The sequence below is a fragment of the Papio anubis genome, chromosome 10 (assembly GCF_008728515.1).
Source record: "Papio anubis isolate 15944 chromosome 10, Panubis1.0, whole genome shotgun sequence".
Lineage (NCBI taxonomy): Eukaryota > Metazoa > Chordata > Mammalia > Primates > Cercopithecidae > Papio > Papio anubis.
Genome location: NC_044985.1, coordinates 114,091,541 through 114,110,187, shown reverse-complemented (window position 1 = coordinate 114,110,187; position 18,647 = coordinate 114,091,541). Strand labels below are relative to the sequence as shown.

The following is an 18,647-nucleotide window of genomic DNA, read 5'->3' as shown; positions in this document are numbered from 1 at the left end:
CCAGGACTTACCATCGTAGATCCCAGCTGAGAGGTCATTACCAAGAGCTCACGACCTCCCAGCTCAAGACAATTAGAGCACCAGGTCGTGGAAGCTCCCAGAGACATGGCACACTCCCCCAGGGTAGGAACCCACCCAGGATCCAGCGTCTCTTTGAATGCGGGTGTACTGGATTGACACCATGACAGTATAGCCCCTGTCCTTGTTCTTGGTTTTCCAGTGGTGTAAGGCAGACCCCCTTCCTTCTAGAACAGTGACCAACTCAGACTTTGCCTCCGCAGCACAGGGCAATAGGGAAACAGTTACCTGGTCCCATGGACCCAAGGAACTCGGCAGCCCCCAACTCTGCGGCCTCTCTGACTGGCCTGGAATTGTCCCTATTCCTCCATTAGACAGCAGTGGTCCAGGCCTTGAGTGTCCCAGGTGGGTTCCCTTGGTCAGCTATGATTTTCTTGGCTGTTCAGCCTCCTCCATCCCCCTTTCCTAACAGTTCCCAGTTCCTTTGGGTGAAGGAGCTCTCCCTTCTGGGCGCAAGAGTGAGGGGATGTGAAACACAGTGCTGGCCCTTGAGCAGGCCAGGCCAGCCAGATCTGTTTGGTGGGAGTTGGGCTCTTGAGTGAAGTATTGTGAGGAGTTGTTTCTTTGTTTTAAAAAAGAAAAAAAAAGATTGGTAAAATTATTAACATCCTTAAGGACATGGCTGCATCATTCCTGGTGCTCAATGCCTGGAACCACTCTGATTCCTGCCTTTTTCCAGGGCTATTTGCCAGCTCAGTACCCCTGCCTTCCAGCCCTTTCTGTGAGGCACTGTGTATTTCATCATCAAAGTCACTTTTTGTCTAACCTAGATAAATTGGGTCTCTCTTGACCCAACTGATGGCAAAGAGCCTGAATTGATACAAAGGTATTTGTGTTAATCTTAGATTTGTTTATTTATTACTTATGTATTGCATGCAAGGCCAGAAACTTTCTAAGTGAATAATAAATATTAACTTATTAATCTTCACAATAATCCAGAGAGTTACCTCCATTTTACAGATGAAACAGTGCAGAGGAAGGAAGAATAGCTTGCCCAAGCACACACTGCCAACAAGTAGACACGTGCAGGAGCTGAGCTTCTACCTACATGGGCTACATTCAGAGTCTGTGCTCTTAAATGCTAGCCTATGCTGCCTGTCAGTACAAGTTAGTGTTGCTTACAAGACAAAAATCACTAACTAGCCAATAACAATTCAGTTTGGATGAAAAAATGAAAAGTATGGCAATGATGACGTAGAGCTGTATTTATTGATGTGACGATGTCCATTGTATATTATTAAGTGAAAAAAATTGATAAGAATTTTTTACTTATTAAGATGGTATACCCACTTTCTCCCTACTCCCTGACTCCCAAACACACACACATTACAAAGCCTAGAATCACATTCATCAGAATGTCAACCATGGTGATTCTCCTAACCTGGGGAGGCCCACCAAGCTCTGGGTTTCTTAGTGCTAGAAATATGAGCTACAATAGCATGGAGCTTTGGAGGGAATACACTGACATGCTCCAGACCATTGAACCCCTGAAAGCTTACCTATATGGCATATCTCTGAATCTTTGCAACGTTTCTCTCCCACCACCTGCAGTGTTTGTGACTTACTAAGTCATTGAGAATAGTCAACATTTCTTGCTTATCAGGCCCATGAACACAGTGTCATCAATCCACTGGACCAATGTCATGTATTGCAGAGTGTCCAGAAAGGCTATATTGTAACACAGACCAGGATTCACCTTGCCCTGGAGCAAGACTGTAAAGATATACTGTTGTCCAATCCTTGAGAATGTGAATTGCTTCTCAACCTACATCCTGCTGGATCCTTTAAAAGTGGCATTTCCATATTAATAGTTTCATATCACTTACTAAGGCTGTGCTAACCTGTTATAATAAAGATACCACATTTGGCACCGCAACTGTAATTGGGGTTACTCTTTGGTTAAGTTTCTAGTAGTTGTTTAGTAGCATGAACCACCTAGCTTTTCCAGAGGGCAGACTGTTGAATTAAAATGGAGGTGTAACTGGGATAACAACCCCTGCCTCCTTCACATCTTTGTAGGTGGCACTAATCTCTATCATTCCCCAAGAATGTGATAATTGCTTTTAACTTACTCTTTTTTCACCATGAAACTTCAGTTTCAGAGCCTTCTGCGTGGTCCTCCCTAAGACAGTCATTGTTATTTCATAGTTTAGGAAATCACAGGTTAAGGAACCAGGTCAGCCAATTGCTATGTATTACGATGTTTGCATTAATGAATATCCTGATTATACATTCAGGAACTGGGGAAATGATTGCTGGGTGGCTCTGTGGATCCAGAGGGCCCATTGTGAGACAGACATTACCTGATCTCCATGTACTCTACTCTAACAGGGGCCACGATAGGGCTTTGGGTCCCCAGGGATTAGTATCAACTCTGACATTGTACTCAACATCCCTTGAAAGATCTGTGTATTTTCCTTTCCCCAACATGTGAGTTACTCGAATAAATGGCCATAGAGCCCTCCTGTGAAAACTTGAGGGAATCAGTGCTGTGCACATTAACAAGGTTCTTCCTTATGAGAAACTGCCCTCATTTCCAACAGTGGGTTCTGGATTCCATTGAGAACTGGCTGAGGTTCGGAAGCTGGGCAAGGGGTCTAGACTTTACCTTTAGAGAGCTGACCTCGGCATTCTGCTCATCGATTTTCACTTTTTTTAAATTATATATCTAAAGCAATATCCTTGTCAGCTGCCCATCTGTCTTGCCTGTAGGAAAAGCATATCCATGCATGTCTGTCTTCATAGATACCTACAGGCCAGGCCTCTCAGCTGTCACTCTAACGTTGATGACCCTTAGGGAAATTACTTTATCTTGTCCTCACAGTTAAATGCTGCTACCTGGCCTCTGTTATTCTGGAATTCTATCATTTTGCTCACTACTGGGGGATCCAGTTCTATAAAACATCCCTAGCATTATTCCAGCCTGCAGGGGACAGCCACCTTTGAGCTTGTCAAGGATGTGCTGCCCCCTCAGCAGTGCATTCCTTCTCACCTTAGTTAGAGTCTGAGACACCTTAGTAGTGTCACCTGTTGGAGGAACTCAGTCACCTGATGGATGGATTCTCCAGTTGTAGAGCACAGAGTCATTCTAGCACCCAAATTCTATATCCTTGGGACCCTTTTTCCCAGACTCTGCCACAGTAGTCCTGGTATCTCTGCTTCCACTTGATTTAATGTGTAGCATGGCTTATACTAAGTCTCTGGGAGCCACCCAGGAGTATATCAGAATTGTTACCTTTGGCCCATGCCAGGCTAGTTAAACTCTGTGGTAGAGAAGCTTGCCCTTTTGTCAATAATTCTCACTTATCTGGTTTCACATTTCGCCCTTCCTGGACCAGGATCCACTCCCAGACACAATCTCCTCGCTCCTGCTGATGCAGCTGGCCAGTCCTACAGCTCCTTCGGAGGATGAACGCTCTCTTCACTTTGTCGCCCTGCCCATGACTGTGGACTTGCATTGTCCTGAGCGGTCGCTACATAGTCTTCATTCTAGAAAAACCAGGAGTTGGGTGGGGGTGGTAGCTCCTTCTTCCAACAAGGGGCGAGAGGACTTTTCTGTAGGCCCAGTGAGTTCAGGGGGCATCTGGAGTTAAAGTTCTCAAGTACGTCTACCTAAATAGCCCCATGCTGAGTTTCAAGGCCTTGACATTGGCATAAGAGACCACCCTGAGCTTAGAATTCAGTATTCTCTGAAGTCTGGCTCTTTGTAAAATAAGGGCCTGTAATAGGCCTTCCTTGCTGTCTGCCTTCCAGCTGTAGGGTCTCTTCTCTTTAGGCTGGTGATGACTAGATCTAAACCTGTCATTTACTCTTCTCAGGACATTAATGGCACTTAGCAATAGATACCAAAACCCATACTTCTATAGTTACTTTTCCTCACTTCTTAAATGCCAGACAATTGTACCAGCTACTTTAGTACAGAGCTTGACCTGTAGCTCATTCAATTTACTACAGGTGAAAATTTGGGCAACTGCTCAGTGATAGCACTTCGGGGACTATCCATATTCCACCCAGCACCATTGGGCTAGACAGTGATCCAGCTCCAGAATCCTGTCCTCAGAGCTTGCTTCCTGGGGCCATTACCTTAGGTTGCATTCCCCAGAAGCACATTCTGGGATGAAGTCCCTTAAGCAAGAGATTGATGGTGAGCATTCGCTCAGAAAGGAGTAGGGGAAGCAGTATCATGTGCCCAAAAGCTCTGTGTAGCTGCACAGAGTAGCCGCACACCACATCTTTGGTCCTGCTTTGAGGCAAGGGGGACGGCCTCAGACCATGGGGTGTCACTTCCAGGCAAAGCTGGTTCTACTTGACCCAGGGTAATATTCTGGGGACTGCTGGCATTAGCAGCCACCACTCAGCAGCTGGGGATGAAAAGACGTGGCCAGAAGAGGAGATGGTGCCAGGATGCCAACAAGCTTTGCAAGGGAGTGAAAGATGGCTTTCCTCTACCCTGCTAGATTCATTGGCTGAGCTACAAATGAATTAAATTGACAAAAGCAGATTAACAGGAGGAAAATTTTTTTAATAATATATTTATGCATAGGAGTCCCACGAAATATGAGACTCCAAGAAGAGTCAGATGATGGATGCTCACACACCTTCCTGAGCTATGAAAAAGAATGGGGACTTGGGGCTTCTGCATGGAGGTGACACGGAAGTGGGAGAGTGAAGGGAAGAAGTGTCTCCTGAATAAAGCTTGGCTGGTTTTCAGATAAAAGGTCTTCTGGGTAATAAATGTTGTTTGGAGCAGCCCTCAGGAGAAGTGAGAGTCTATATGGGATGGTGTCACCTCCGGTATCCTCCCCTGTGATCGCACTTACTCTTCCCTGGCTGATGAGATACTCAGGGTTGTGATTCATGATGATTGAATTTCCTTTTGAGGATTTGTCTTTGGGCAGATGAGGGAGGCTCGGAGAAAAGCCCCTCCCTGCATGTGCTGTGCCCAAGTGACCTCATTTTGAAGTAAGTGGCAAACCAGTGGCATATTTTGGGGTGTCATTTGCTGAATGCCTTCAGCATCCACTAATCCAGTCAATTGTTCCCATTTGTTTCCTGAATAGCAAACACTTCCTTGAAATTCTTCTCAAACTCAGCCTCCAGTCTAAGTCCCATTTGGCCAAAATCCTTGTACTGAAAAAATAATAAAGACAAAAACAATGCTCCTCATCATTAGCGTCATCAGACAACTTTCAACTGAGAAAGATCAGGACTCTTGTCTTTAAAACCAAAAAAGTACTGTAAGTCGACAATTTATAATGGTATGTATTTTGGAGTACAAAGTAATGCTGTGATTTATGACTGCTATGTGGAATAATTAAATCAAACTAATTAACATATTCATCACCTCAAATAGTTATCATTTTGTTTCAGTGAGTACATTTGAAATTCACTCTCTGAACAATGTTGAAGTGTGAAATACACTATTGTTAAGTAGAACTCTTATCTTAAACACCCTAAGTTACATTAACCAGGTTAAACTTGAAAACGCATGCAACTAATAGTAACTTCTGTTTCTCACCAGCATGATCCTTTCTTATTAACAGGGCAGAAAAGTGGTATCATTTCTACATTTGGGATTTTTACTTATTGGCTTTGGTTGCTTATTTCAGTGGGTTAGAAAAGTAATCTATGCTCTTTCAACAATTCAGATAGTGGAAGGGTATAAGTTAAGATCGCTGTCTGTTCCTTTCTGGGTCACTTCTACTCCTTGCTGCTAATCCGTGTTAACCATATGGTCTATTCACATGCAAAGGAATCTGGAGTTTGGGATTTCTGGGATTGGGGGCAGATAAGAAGCACAATGCCACTTTAAGATGAAATTCTCTTCTCTTTATATGCTACAGCAGGCAGGACTCAATTGCTCTCTCTGAGCTCCTGTCTCCTCTGGGGCAGGTCGGGGAGGAGCTCTCAGGGACCTGGGGTTCTGGTTGCAGGGACACCTTTTGACTCACCGTTTCTTTGCTAAGAAGAGCTTAAGTTCTGAACTGAAAACAATCACTTCCAGAACCCTTGCTTGTGCAAGCTTATTACAGGATGAGGGAAACTAAATTTTTCTGGGCACCAGAAAATGAGGGGAAGGATGGAAAGAAATGAAATGGAAGCAGGAAGAGCCGCTTACCTTGTAAGAGGCCCTGTGGTTCTGGAAGATGAGGCGCATGTCTCGTACAAACCCCTCCACTTGGGGGTAACTGTGCTCGTTCAGCTTTTTCTTGATTTTATCCAACCACATGGGCTCCTTCAGGCCTTGAGACATCTCTCTAATCTGGTGACAAAAAACACAACAGAAAATCTACCAGCATAGTTCAATGTCTGCCTTCTGTGGATTCCCATAAAATCCAGCAGAAATACAAGGTGAAGGTTGTAACGACAGCATGTGCTCTTGCCCCATGGGATTAAGATCACAAATCTCACGAGGGCTCATTTCAGGGTCAGGTAATGTCATGACAGCCTGTAATCATGGGTTGCTGTTTTTACTTACATAATAATAGTATGGAATCTTGGCAAAAAAGGAGCTCTCAGAACAGCAATAGACTTTCAAGAGGAGGAACTCACATTTCTGCAAAAGAAAGAGGCTGTAAATGAAAAGCAGCTTGGAGAGAATGAGCCCACATGCATGAGACGGAGCACACGACTCACACCCTTCTTCCACAAGTTTCTCTAACATGTGTGGCTCTTGGAAACAGACATGTCATGGCTGAGTTATTTTTTGTGCAAACAAATTGGGGTGTTCTATCAGTGCGATTGAAGTGTGGCTCGGAAGAGCAGGCTCCTTTTGGTGCATTCCCCTGACCCTGTGCTTGTTCATGGTGCTCATGTGTGAGGGGAAAGGAGAAAGCTTGGGGTTTGCATCTGACTTACCAACTGTTCCTGCGGACACATCTGCCTCTCCAGGACCTCAGATTCCTGACAACACTGTTGGCTTCCTGAAGACTCCTTCATCCTGCAGAAGATGCAACTCCACGGGGTCCTGAGAGATTGGACATGGGTGAGCAGAGGGCAGGGACCCTGGAAACAGCCACTATTCCTGTGGCTGCCACTGTCTTCCTTCAGGAATGGCCAATGGCCTCAGCCATGGGAGGGAGGAGAATACCCCCCAGAGTATGCAGGATTCACACATGGGATCTCCAGCCATTGGCCTTTCCCTTGCATCAGTGGTAGCAGCAGGCAGGAATCCTCAGGAAGGTGGTGTCACCATGAGTGTGGACTCTCCTTTCCCTGTCTGAGCTGCTGGGAGCGCAGGCAGCCCTGCCTGCCAGGCCTGAGTTTCAGAAACTGGGCTTTCAGCTCCAGGGACCTCAGGCCTCCATCAGCCCAATGAGACTGTGCTACCTGTCTTGTATAAATAAGCACAAAATATAAACAACTGGCGCTTCTTGTCTCCAACCCACCCTGCTGCAAAACTTGAAGGACAAGGCCAGTATGTAGGCAAAGGGTCCCCAGCACTGGCCTCAGCATATCAGAGGCGGGTCCCTGAGAGCACAGAGAACATGAACCTCCTGCTGCCAGAGTCTCCCGCTAATCTCTGAACACACTGCTCGGTCCCAGTACCCGACGAACCTGCTCCTTCCCCATCTAGACACAAGTGGGCGCTCTGCTGGAGAGTGCGCATGGCAGGCGGAAGGTCCCTTAAAGGAGGAAGGAGAGGCGCCTGCATGTCACTCACCTCTCAGTTTCCACAGGCGCGATGTGACAGTCCTCATGGAAGACTCTTGAACAAGTGTCACAACAGAACAGCTCCCCTCCGTCCCGGCACACCTCACACTCATCCAAGTTTCTCATCTAGAAGGTAAAACAGTGTCCACGTCACTGGGAACCGCAAGATTCAGGAAGGCCACCCCTCTGGGCATCTAGAACACACTGCCTATGTGTGAGTCTGTGTGGACAGGCGTATGCTTCTCCCTGGGATATGAAGGAAAAGCATGGCAGGGAGATCTCAGAGCAAATCCTGGTCTGCAGTGAAGTTCAGGAGGCAGGGGTATGTGTCAGAATAAAAACGTTTTCCTTATAAAACCAGAGTTTGTAATGCAGGAAGACTAGCAACAAAGCAAGATGGTGATTTTATAGGAATCTGAATAATTGTATTATGCTGCAGATAAAACCAGGTTTTCAAATAAAGTGTTAAATCCATTTGCCTATACCACAAATCAGCTGGTGAAAAGGAGACTCAGAGAATTACATATGATAGAATAAGCTTCTGAGATATCATCACATGCCATATTCTTGGCCATAAGTTCCCCATGAGTTGAAGAGAGGGCCTAGTTAGGGGTTCCTAGACTGTAGGTTTTGCGCCTGGAGGGCTCTACACTGACCTCTGAGGGGGAAGGACCGTGGGTACAGATGACCACGTGGACCACAGGGAGCACAGAGCTCTTCGGCTCTGGGAGCCTGGCAGATGATCTCCCATGACTTAGCTAACCTGGATTGTAAGGTGCGAAGGTGCCATCTCTAATGGCCAAGGACAGTGGTAACAGCACCATACAGTGTTGAAGATGGAGGCCCTCTCCTCATTTCCTGGGCCCATAAAAGAGCTGGTGCTTTGTTCTATAAAAAGAATGGGAAATCAGCTAATTCTCTATTTCTCACCAGTCTCAATATATGAGACCTTCAGCCAGATTTAATTTGATTTGGGGAAGTTAAAATATGATAGTATTTGCATTCATGTGTTGTGGAGCAAATCCCAGTCATTAAAAACCAACAGAATTTATAGAGCAAATATAGAGACCAATACGTAGAGGCTGTATTGTAGACAAATGCATGTGTATTTATGACAAAGAACCGGTCTGTGACTGAGCCCTTTGTCGTTCAAGGGAAAAGTGCTGTGAGGACTAAAATTAGAGTTCAATATTATGTGCAGCCTGGACATCTGGTAACACTGGGAGGGCCTAGAATGGTCTATCTACAAGTTCTCCCCTGGCTCTGCTCCTGCAGATAAGGTTTCCTACCAACACTTCTGATCAAGAGGACTGCTTGCACCCTCTGCTTATTTTTGAAGAGCTGATTTCAATTCCCTGCCAGTCATGGAATTATTCAAATCAGCCAATCACACTCTCCCTCTGGAAGCAGGGGACAGCCCACCCTCCATAGCCACTGACTGTTTCCTCTGTTCCTGAGCGCAGCCCCCATGTGGCCCTGTGTGGTGTGGGATGCCTGCCCTCCCCCACCGGGCTACTGAGTAAATGTGACTCATAAACTGCTGTCAATCTCATCTGTCCAGTGTCAGATGTTGTGTGTTCCACCATCTCCAAAACGCTAGGGTGGGAATGAAGTACCAAACATTTAAATACGTCGAATCCTTAATATTATTTCAATAGTTTTGGGGGAACAGGTGTTTTTTGGTTACATGGATAATTTTTTTAGTGGTGGTTTTTGAGATTTTGGTGCACTCATCACAAGAGCAGTGTACACTGTACCCAATGTGTAGTCTTTTACCCCTCACCCTCCTTCCATCCTTCCCTCTCAGTCCCCAAGGCCCATTGTATCATCCTTATGCCTTTGCATCCTCATAGCTTAGCTCCAACTTGTAAGTGAGAACATACGTTGTTTGGTTTTCCACTCCTGAGTTATTTCACTTAGAATAATGGTCTCCAACTCCATCCAGGTTGCTGTGAATGTCATTATTGCATTCCTTTTTTACCTGAGTAGTATTCCATAGTATGTGTGCGTGTGTGTGTGTTTGTGTGTGTGTTTGTGTGTGTGTGTATATATATATATAAACATGCATGTGCAAGTGTCTTTTTCATATAATGACTTTTTTTTTCTGCTAGGTAGATACCCAGTAGTGTTACAGAATCCTTGGGGTATTGCTTTTTCTTGCTAGAAACCTCTGTAGCCAGTGGTGCCTTTGCCTGAGTTTTGCTTGGACCCACTGGGCTGCTTCCACCCACTTGGCCTGGCAGGCTGCACTTGGTTCAGGCTACTGGCCTGGATCCCACACCTACCAAGGGCCTGCCATGGGGCAGGTCAGGCATGGAGCGGGGAAGGGTGTGTGAGCAAGCAGGGGGTCCAGCCACTGCACACAGTCAGACATGCCCTGCTGTTGCATAAGGGCAGGCAACTCCAGGTGCTGGCATGAGCACTGGCTCTCTGCAAGGCTGTGTCTGGACCAGGCACACTGCAAGCAGCTTCCATGGCTGGCACCATGGAATGTGGTGGCACCTGGAAGCTTGAAGATGCCAGGAACCACAGAGCCTTCAAAAGGGTGTCACAGCCCTGGCTCAGGGAGTTTCCAGGTCTGGTGTCCCCAAAGGGTTGCAGCTCTTCTCTCCTCTTCACCCACAACGTGGTAATCAAGGGGCATGTTTCAGCCCTGTTTGTGTTACAGCTCTTTTAGCCTCGCCATTCAGCAGATCCCAAGTTCTTTTGTCCTGCGACCAGGAAGAACGAGGGACATAGACAAGTGGAGGGTGAGCAAGATGAAGAGGAGCTTTACTGAGCAGTAGAACAGCTCAGAGACCCACTGTGGGTAGCTTCTTTCTGCAGCTAGGGTTTCCTGATGAGTGTTCAGTCCTCAGCAGAGAGGAGGAGGTCCTGGGGTGGGTGACTTCTCTCTGCTGGCAGGTAGTCCCTGGAGTGCAAAGCTCCTCTCTGCTCCTGGGTGTCCAGGATGTTCTCTCCAAGTCTGACTGAGTGTAGAGCTTTTATGAGCTTCAGAGGGAAGTGTATGCTGATTGGTCCATAGGTGACCATGAGCAGACCTTTGAAAGGTGTTGCAAGTTCCCACTCTGATCCACAGGATTGGCAGCCCAGTTCCCAGCCTTCAGGCCCTCCCTTGCCTGAAGGTGGTGCCTCACCAAGGACCTGCCCCTTCCCACCCAGGAGCCTGTCTGCCTTCCCCCGGCACCCATGGTGCCCAGGCCCTTTGCCCCAAGGGGCACTTGCAGGCCAGTGCTGAGCTGGCCCCAGCCCATTCTTGGCCTCTCTTCTATGCTTGTCAGCACTCAAAGTCCAGAGGGGTGCAGGCGGCAGGGGACTGGTGTGTCAGCTCTGCCCCAAGCATGCACACACCTGACTGGGCTGCAACCGCACCCGGCTCAGCCCCAACCCCGCTCCAAGATTGCAGCGGGTGCTGGGAGCAGGGAGAGGTCAGGCAGCAGAAGCAGACACACCCTAGCCTGCCATGGCAGGAGGAGGATGGCCTCCTGGGCCCCCAAGAGCACTGGGAGGCCCAGGCCTACAGCTGCGACCTGGGCACCTGCAGTGGCGCCTGGCGAGCTCCTGCCCTGCCAATTCGGGAGGCAGGGCTCCTGCTTGTCCCCGGCTCTGCAGTGTGGCAGCCTCAGCCATGCCCCTTCTCTGTGTCTCCTGCAGCAGTTGTGGATGAGGTGCAGGTGGCACAGTGCCCAGCCAACCTCGCACAAAGGAATCTGACACTCAGGGGCCAGTTCTGTGAGTCCTTGCTGCACCTTTGGCCAGGTGCTTGCAGGTTCCCAGGACGCAGCGGGGAGAGAGGTCCAGGCTGTGATAGAGGCTCTGGGCTTGGGAGCAGGTCCTGCCAGCCATGTGAGGGGTGAGGGCGACACAGTGAGCTGACTCAGGGCACAGGGGATCCACTGCCGCCACTGCTGCTCCTGCGGCCATTCCTGCTGCCCTGTCTACCTCCTTGCAGCCTGGGTTGGGGGCTCCCGCCCTTGCCAGTCCCAGGCCAGGGTCTGGGGCAGGGGTGATGTTGCCTCAAGTTCCTCCTGTGGCCCCAAGGGTCAGGGACGACTTGGGGCACCCCCTCTCCTGGCTCGTGACCCTGCCAGGGGGAAACCTCCAGGAGCGGATTGCCTCCCGTCTTGGCTGCTGAAAGCACCAGTCACAGCAGTCACTCTAACTTGGGGCAGATCCTAGGGACACAGCCTCTGGCGGCCCTTCGTTTAGCCTTCTGTGAGGGGCAGGAACCTGCACTGAGGGCAGAGTGGGTGCGGGGGCCGCATTGCTGGCTGGGTCCTGGAAGTGGACACCACTTCCACTTCCCACCCTGGCCCCTGAAGCATGGCCACTGCTCCGCATTGGGGGCCGACCTCCACACTACCTGTGCAAGTGCCAAACCACCACTGGCCCATCTCCGCCTTGGGGCCTCTCTCTGCTCACCCCTCCCTGCCTGACCACTCCCTATGGGGAGCTGGGCCTAGCCCCATTGCAGCGGCTCCCAGAGGTGGGCTCCAAGGGCGACTGGCTCTGGGGATCACCTGCCTCTGTGTCTGAACGGGAGGACCCATGGCCAGTGCCTGCACCTCACTGCAGCCAGCTTCATGGCAGCAGCCACTTCAGACTGCCCGCCACTGCCATCAGTAGTGGGACTGCTGGATCAAACGGTAGATCTACTCATACTTCTTTAAGGAACCTCTGTACTGTTTCCGTAGTGGCTGTACTAGTTTACATTCCCACCAGATGTGTAAAAGTGTTCTGTTTTCACTACATCCATGCCAACACCTGTTGTTTTTGATTTTTTAATTATGGCCATTCTTGTAGGAGTAAGGTGGTATTGCATTGCGGGTTTGATTTGCATTTCCCTGATCATTAGTGATGTTGAGCATTTTTTCATGTTGTTTGGCCATTTCTCTATCTTCTTTTGAGAATTGTCTATTCATGTCCTTAGCCCACTTTTTGATGGGATTATTTGATTTTTTCTTGTTGACTGCTTTGAGTTCCTTGTAGATTCTGGATATTAGTCCTCCATCGGATGCATAGTTTGCAAATATTTTCTCCCACTCTGTGGGTTGTCTGTTTATTCTGTTGATTATTTCTTTTTCTGTATGGAAGCTTTTTAGTTTAATTAAGTCTCATCTATTTATCTTTGTTTTTCTTGCATTTGCTTTTGCGTTTTTGGTCCTGAACGCTTTCCTAAGCCAATGTCTAGAAGAGGTTTTCCAATGTTATTTTCTAGAATTTGTATGGTTTCAGGTCTTAGATTTAAGTCTTTGATCCATCTTTAGTTGATTTTTGTATAAGGTGAGAGATGAGGATCCAGTTTCAGTCTTCTAAATGTGGCTTGCCAATTATGCCAGCTCTATTGGTTGAATGGGGTGTCCTTTCCCCTCTTTATGCTTTTGTTTGCATTGTCAAAGGTTAGCTGGCTGTAAATATTTTACTTTATTTCTCAGTTCTCTCTTCTGTTCCATTGGTCTATGTGTACTGGTATATTCTCACATCCAGACTATGCTGTTTTGGTGACTATAGCCTTGTAGTATAGTTTGAAGTCAGATAATGTGATGCCTCCAGGTTTGTTCTTTGTGCTTAGTCTTGCTTTGGCTACATGAGCTCTTTTTTGGTTCTATATGAATTTTAGAATTGTTTTTTCTAGTTCTGTGAAAAATGATCATGGTATTTTGATGGGAATTGCATTGAATTTCTAGATTGCTATTGGCAGTATGATCATTTTCACAATATTGACTCTACCCATCCATGAGCATAGGACATGTTTCCATTTGTTTGTGTCATCTGTGATTTCTTTCAGCAGTGTTTTGTAGTTTTCCTTGTAGAGGTCTTTCATCTCCGTGGTTAGGTATATTTGTAAGTATTTTATTTTTTTGCAGCTAGTGTAAAAGGGGTTGAATTCTTGATTTGATTCTCAGCTTGGTCGCTGTTAGTGTGTAACAGTGCTATTGATTTGTGTACATTGATTTTGTATCCTGATGCTTTACTGAATTCATTTATCACATCTAGGAGGTTTTTGGATGAGTCCTTAGGGTTTTCTAAGTATACGATCACATTGGCGACCAGCAACAGTTTGACTTCCTCTTCACTGATTTGTATGCCCTTTATTTCCTTCTCTTGTCTGATTGCTCTGGCTAGGACTTCCAGTATCATGTAGAACAGAAGTGGTGAAAGTGGGCATCCTTGTCTTGTTCCAGGTCTCACAGGGAATGCTTTCAACTTTTCCCATTTCAGTATTATGTTGGCTATGGGTTTGTCATAGATGGCTTTTATTACCTTAAGGTATGTCCCCTCTATACCAATTTTGTGGAGGGTTTTAATCACAAGAGGGTGCTGGATTTTGTCCAATGCTTTTGCTGTCTTTATTGAGATGGTCATACAATTTTTGTTTTTAATTCTGATTATGTGGTGTATCACATTTACTGACATGAGTATGTTAAACCATCCCTGCATCCCTGGTATGAAGCCCACTTGATCATGGTGGATTATCTTTTCTGATAGGCTGCTAGATTCAGTTAGCTCATATTATGTTGAGGATTTTTGCATCTATGTTCATCAGGAATATTGTTCTGTAGTTTCCTTTGCTTGTTATGTCCTTTCCTGGTTTTGGTATTAGGGTGACACTGGCTTCATAGAATGATTTAGGGAGGATGCCCTCTTTCTCTATCTTTTGGAATAGTTTCAGTAGGATTGGTATCAAATCTCCTTTGAAGGTCTGATAGAATTCAGTTGTGAAGTCATCTCGTCCTGGCCTTTCTAGTGTTGGCAATTTTTTAATTACCATTTCAATCTCACTGCTTGTTACTGGTCTCTTCAGAGTTTCTATTTTTGCCTGCTTTAATCTAGGAGGGTGGTATATTTCCAGGAACTTATCCATCTCCTCTAGGTTTTCTAGTTTGTGCACATAAAGGTGTTCGTAGTAGCCTTAAGTGATCTTCTGTATTTCTGTGGTATTGGTTGTAATATCTCCCATTTTGTTTCTAATTGGGCTTATTTGGATCTTCTCTAGTCTTTTCTTAGTTAATCTTTCTAATAGTGTATCAATTTTGTTTATCTTTTCAAAGAACCAGCTTTTTGTTTCATATATCTTTGGTATTTTTTTTTGTTTCAATTTCATTTAGTTCTTCTCTGATCTTTGTTATGTCTTTTCTTCTGCTGGGTTTGGGTTTGGTTTGTTCTTCTTTCTCTAGTTGCTTCAGGTGTGAACTTAGATTGTCTATTTGTGCTATTTCAGACTTTTTGATGTAGGCATTCAATGCTATGAACTTTCCTCTTAGCTTTGCTTTTTCTGTATCCTGGAGGTTTTGATAGGTTGTGTCACTATTATCGTTCAGTTCAAAGGATTTTTTCATTTCCGTCTTGATTTCATTGTGGACCCAGTGATCATTCAGGAGAAGATTATTTAATTTCCTTGTAGATGCATGGTTTTGAGGGTTCCTTTTGGAGCTGATTTCCAATTTTATTCCACTGTGGTCTGAGAGAGTACTTGCTATAATTTCAATTTTCTTAAATTTGTTGAGACTTGTTATGTGGCCTATCATATGGTCTATCTTGGAGAATGTTCCACGTACTGATGAAAAGGATGTATATTCTGCAGTTGTTGGGTAGAATGTTCTGTAAATATCTGTTAAGTTCACTTGTTCTAGTGTACAGTTTAAGCCCATTGTTTCTTGGTTGGCTGTCTATCTTGATGACCTGTCTAGTGCTGTCAGCGGAGTACTGAAGTCCCCCAGTATCATTCTGTTGCCATCTATCTCATTTCTTAGGTCTAATAGTAATTGTTTTTTTTTTTTCCTTTTTTTTTCACTTATTTATTTATTTATTTATTTATTTATTTATTATTATTATACTTTAAGTTCTAGGGTACATGTGCATAAAGTGCAGGTTTGCTACATATGTATATTTGTGCCATGTTGGTGTGCTGCACCCATCAACTCGTCAGCACCCATCAACTCGTCATTTACATCAGGTATAACTCCCAATGCAATCCCTCCCCCCTCCCCCCTCCCCATGATAGGCCCCAGTGTGTGATGTTCCCCTTCCCGAGTCCAAGTGATCTCATTGTTCAGTTCCCACCTGTGAGTGAGAACATGCGGTGTTTGGTTTTCTGTTCTTGTGATAGTTTGCTAAGAATGATGGTTTCCAGCTGCATCCATGTCCCTACAAAGGACACAAACTCATCCTTTTTTATGGCTGCATAGTATTCCATGGTGTATATATGCCACATTTTCTTAAACCAGTCTGTCACTGATGGACATTTGGGTTGATTCCAAGTCTTTGCTATTGTGAATAGTGCCGCAATAAACATACGTGTGCATGTATCTTTATAGCAGCATGATTTATAATCCTTTGGGTATATACCCAGTAATGGGATGGCTGGGTCATATGGTACATCTAGTTCTAGATCCTTGAGGAATCGCCATACTGTTTTCCATAATGGTTGAACTAGTTTACAATCCTACCAAGAGTGTAAAAGTGTTCCTATTTCTCCACATCCTCTCCAGCACCTGTTGTTTCCTGACTTTTTAATGATCGCCATTCTAACTGGTGTGAGATGGAATCTCATTGTGGTTTTGATTTGCATTTCTCTGATGGCCAGTGATGATGAGCATTTTTTCATGTATCTGTTGGCTGTATGAATGTCTTCTTTTGAGAAATGCCTGTTCATATCCTTTGCCCACTTTTTGATGGGGTTGTTTTTTTCTTGTAAATTTGTTTGACTTCTTTGTAGGTTCTGGATATTAGCCCTTTGTCAGATGAGTAGATTGCAAAAATTTTCTCCCATTCTGTAGGTTGCCTGTTCACTCTGATGGTAGTTTCTTTTGCTGTGCAGAAGCTCTTTAGTTCAATTAGATCCCATTTGTCAATTTTGGCTTTTGTTGCTGTTGCTTTTGGTGTTTTAGACATGAAGTCTTTGCCCATGCCTACGTCCTGAATGGTACTACCTAGGTTTTCTTCTAGGGTTTTTATGGTATTAGGTCTAACATTTAAGTCTCTAATCCATCTTGAATTAATTTTCATATAAGGAGTAAGGAAAGGATCCAGTTTCAGCTTTCTACTTATGGCTAGCCAATTTTCCCAGCACCATTTGTTAAATAGGGAATCCTTTCCCCATTTCTTGTTTCTCTCAGGTTTGTCAAAGATCAGATGGCTGTAGATGTGTGGTATTATTTCTGAGGACTCTGTTCTGTTCCATTGGTCTATATCTCTGTTTTGGTACCAGTACCATGCTGTTTTGGTTACTGTAGCCTTGTAGTATAGTTGGAAGTCAGGTAGCGTGATGCCTCCAGCTTTGTTCTTTTGACTTAGGATTGTCTTGGAGATGTGGGCTCTTTTTTGGTTCCATATGAACTTTAAAGCAGTTTTTTCCAATTCTGTGAAGAAACTCATTGGTAGCTTGATGGGGATGGCATTGAATCTATAAATAACCTTGGGCAGTATGGGCATTTTCACGATATTGATTCTTCCTATCCATGAGCATGGTATGTTCTTCCATTTATTTGTGTACTCTTTTATTTCACTGAGCAGTGGTTTGTAGTTCTCCTTGAAGAGGTCCTTTACATCCCTTGTAAGTTGGATTCCTAGGTATCTTATTCTCTTTGAAGCAATTGTGAATGGAAGTTCATTCATGATTTGGCTCTCTGTTTGTCTGTTACTGGTGTATAAGGATGCTTGTGATTTTTGCACATTAATTTTGTATCCTGAGACTTTGCTGAAGTTGCTTATCAGCTTAAGGAGATTTTGGGCTGAGACAATGGGATTTTCTAAATATACAATCATGTCATCTGCAAACAGGGACAATTTGACTTCTTCTTTTCCTAACTGAATACCCTTGATTTCTTTCTCTTGCCTGATTGCCCTAGCCAGAACTTCTAACACTATGTTTAATAGGAGTGGTGAGAGAGGGCATCCCTGTCTTGTGCCAGTTTTCAAAGGGAATTTTTCCAGTTTTTGCCCATTCAGTATGATATTGGCTGTGGGTTTGCCATAAATAGCTCTTATTATTTTGAGGTACGTTCCATCAATACCGAATTTATTGAGCGTTTTTAGCATGAAGGGCTGTTGAATTTTGTCAAAAGCCTTTTCTGCATCTATTGAGATAATCGTGTGGTTCTTGTCTTTGGTTCTGTTTATATGCTGGATTATGTTTATTGATTTGCGAATGTTGAACCAGCCTTGCATCCCAGGGATGAAGCCCACTTGATCATGGTGGATAAGCTTTTTGATGTGCTGCTGAATCCGGTTTGCCAGTATTTTATTGAGGATTTTTGCATCAATGTTCATCAGGGATATTGGTCTAAAATTCTCTTTTTTTGTTGTGTCTCTGCCAGGCTTTGGTATCAGGATGATGTTGGCCTCATAAAATGAGTTAGGGAGGATTCCCTCTTTTTCTATTGATTGGAATAGTTTCAGAAGGAATGGTACCAGCTCCTCTTTGTACCTCTGGTAGAATTCAGCTATGAATCCATCTGGTCCTGGACTTTTTTTGTTGGCAGGCTATTAATTATTGCCTCAATTTCAGAGCCTGCTATTGGTCTATTCAGGGATTCAACTTCTTCCTGGTTTAGTCTTGGAAGAGTGTAAGTGTCCTGGAAATTATCCATTTCTCCTAGATTTTCTAGTTTATTTGTGTAGAGGTGTTTATAGTATTCTCTGATGGTAGTTTGTATTTCTGTGGGGTTGGTGGTGATACCCCCTTTATCATTTTTTATTGCGTCTATTTGATTCTTCTCTCTTTTCTTTTTTATTAGTCTTGCTAGCAGTCTGTCAATTTTGTTGATCTTTTCAAAAAACCAACTCCTGGATTCATTGATTTTTTGGAGGGTTTTTTGTGTCTCTATCTCCTTCAGTTCTGCTCTGATCTTAGTTATTTCTTGCCTTCTGCTAGCTTTCGAATGTGTTTGCTCTTGCTTCTCTAGTTCTTTTAA

At 44.9% G+C, this 18,647-nt stretch overlaps 1 protein-coding gene across 26 annotated transcripts in view; it reads right to left on the bottom strand.

Annotated features, from left to right (window-relative positions):
- Positions 1-3,313: 3,313 nt before the first annotated feature.
- SP140 (SP140 nuclear body protein) overlaps positions 3,314-18,647 on the bottom strand; it is a 92,618-nt gene continuing 77,284 nt past the window's right edge. For 22 of the 26 annotated variants that reach the window (XM_031651564.1, XM_031651579.1, XM_031651584.1 and 19 more), the window contains 5 exons: positions 7,742-7,857; positions 6,937-7,045; positions 6,557-6,634; positions 6,197-6,340; positions 4,580-5,208 (listed from right to left, as the gene is read on the bottom strand). In XM_031651564.1, coding sequence (XP_031507424.1) covers positions 5,110-5,208; positions 6,197-6,340; positions 6,557-6,634; positions 6,937-7,045; positions 7,742-7,857 — 546 coding nt within the window. In that variant the 3' untranslated portion in view covers positions 4,580-5,109. Of the gene's footprint in view, positions 3,568-4,579; positions 5,209-6,196; positions 6,341-6,556; positions 6,635-6,936; positions 7,046-7,741; positions 7,858-18,647 lie in introns of those variants that run through there. The other 4 variants (XM_031651563.1, XM_031651570.1, XM_031651571.1 and 1 more) reach the window with 4 other exon arrangements.